The sequence below is a fragment of the Pygoscelis adeliae genome, unplaced genomic scaffold (assembly GCF_000699105.1).
Source record: "Pygoscelis adeliae isolate BGI_AS28 unplaced genomic scaffold, ASM69910v1 Scaffold100, whole genome shotgun sequence".
Lineage (NCBI taxonomy): Eukaryota > Metazoa > Chordata > Aves > Sphenisciformes > Spheniscidae > Pygoscelis > Pygoscelis adeliae.
Window position 1 is genome coordinate 3,173,923 of NW_008824034.1, and position 1,684 is coordinate 3,175,606.

At 38.1% G+C, this 1,684-nt stretch overlaps 1 protein-coding gene across 1 annotated transcript in view; it reads right to left on the bottom strand.

Annotated features, from left to right (window-relative positions):
• Nucleotides 1-312: 312 nt before the first annotated feature.
• VMA21 (VMA21 vacuolar H+-ATPase homolog (S. cerevisiae)) overlaps nucleotides 313-1,684 on the bottom strand; it is a gene marked incomplete at its 5' end in the record, with an annotated part of 2,244 nt that continues 872 nt past the window's right edge. The window contains one exon of the mRNA XM_009331382.1: nucleotides 313-800. Coding sequence (XP_009329657.1) covers nucleotides 658-800 — 143 coding nt within the window. The remainder of the gene's footprint in view (nucleotides 801-1,684) is intronic.

Consider the following 1,684-nt stretch of genomic DNA (forward strand, 5'->3'; position numbering starts at 1 on the left):
GCCCATGGGAAGGAGTGAATGAATTCCTTGTTGTGCTTTGCTTGCATGCACGGCTTTTGCTTTCCCTGTTAAGCTGTCTTTATCTCAACCCACGAGTTTTCTCACTTTTACCCTTCCAATTCTCTCCCCCATCCTGCTGGGGGGGAGTGAGCAAGCAGCTGGGTGGGGCTGAGTTGCCACCTGGGGTTAAACCATGACACCCATAAATTGGGAAACTATCCACAGCAAAGTGAAATCCCATCTTTTCCACTGTAGTTGGATAGTGAGTAATGTGGCTTTTTTAACTAGCAATTTAATTACTCGACAATGTAATGCTTGCTTCATGCCAATATTATTTTCAGAGCAAGCCAGAAGAACACTAGGAATGGCAAAAATAGCTACAGTATTTTTTCAAAAATGTATAATTATTTAATTCTAATTCCAGGTGAAGACCTCCTCAGCTCAACCTAGTAGAGGCTGGCTAAAAAACAACTTCCATCAGCATTAGAGAAAACACTGGTACACATTCAAGATGAGCACAAGTCTTATTCTAACCAGAGTTGAGACATTAGCCTCATCTTTGTACATGTGTGTTATACATTTTGAAGAATGCTTTTCCTTCAGCTCACAAAAATTTGATTTACAGTCTGTAGGCATCAGATGATGATGATCTTCTTTCTAGTCCTGTTTGCCTTCCCGCCACTGTCGAGAACCTTCATTCCATGCTACATATACAAAGAGAGCAAGTACCACATGAACTGTAACTACAGCAACTATGGCAGCATAAAAATAGCTGTCTCGGTCGGACATTCCTAAGGTACCTGAGAAAATAAAGAAAGTAAAGAATATCAGTTATTGGAAACACTGAAACAGCAAATCACAATTCTTCCTAAAGACCAGGGTTACATTTACTCCTGTATCAAAAGACTGAGCTCAGAAGGATTCCTAGGAAAGAATTCACCATGACAATTACAGACCTTGAAACTATTTCTGGAATAAAGCAACATTGCAATTATTCAATATTTAAGATAAAATACCCTGGTTTTGAAGTCAACAGCTTAGAGTTCTATAACATTCACTTTTTCTGTTACTTTCTTCCAGCACCAAATAAACCTCAACATCCTTTTTTCGTAAGTGTAACTCTCTTTATGGGGCAGGAAAAGGGGGTGGGGGTGGTAATCATATAATTTATTTGGCACTATAACAGCCAAAATAGTATAAAACTATATATAAAATAGTAGAACAACAATTACATTCAGAGGACTTCTACCTTCTATATTTAGACCGTAAAACAATAATTCCTCACCAGTTAAGATACATGAATGCATCTCACATGAAATAAGCCTTCAAATATCACAAGACCAAATACCAAAATATCATTTCTCTTCATTCTTTAAAAAAAACCACAAAACCCAAAAAACAACCAAACAAAAAAACCACACATCACATCAAAAATACCACCCTCCAAACACAGACCCAATCCTATCAGTGCTGACAGATCTTGCCATTAACCGATACAGCAAAGTTAAGGCTCAGTTTGCTACAACTCAGGCAAAAAAAACCCCCAACAACCCAAACATGCTAAAAAGGATCTTGAAAGTTACTTAACAAGCTTTCAGCTTCAGCCTTCAGAACTACGCACAGAAGTACACACCAAGGGAGAATGATCTTGGAACAACTCAGTTATATATTCACAAACCGCTCT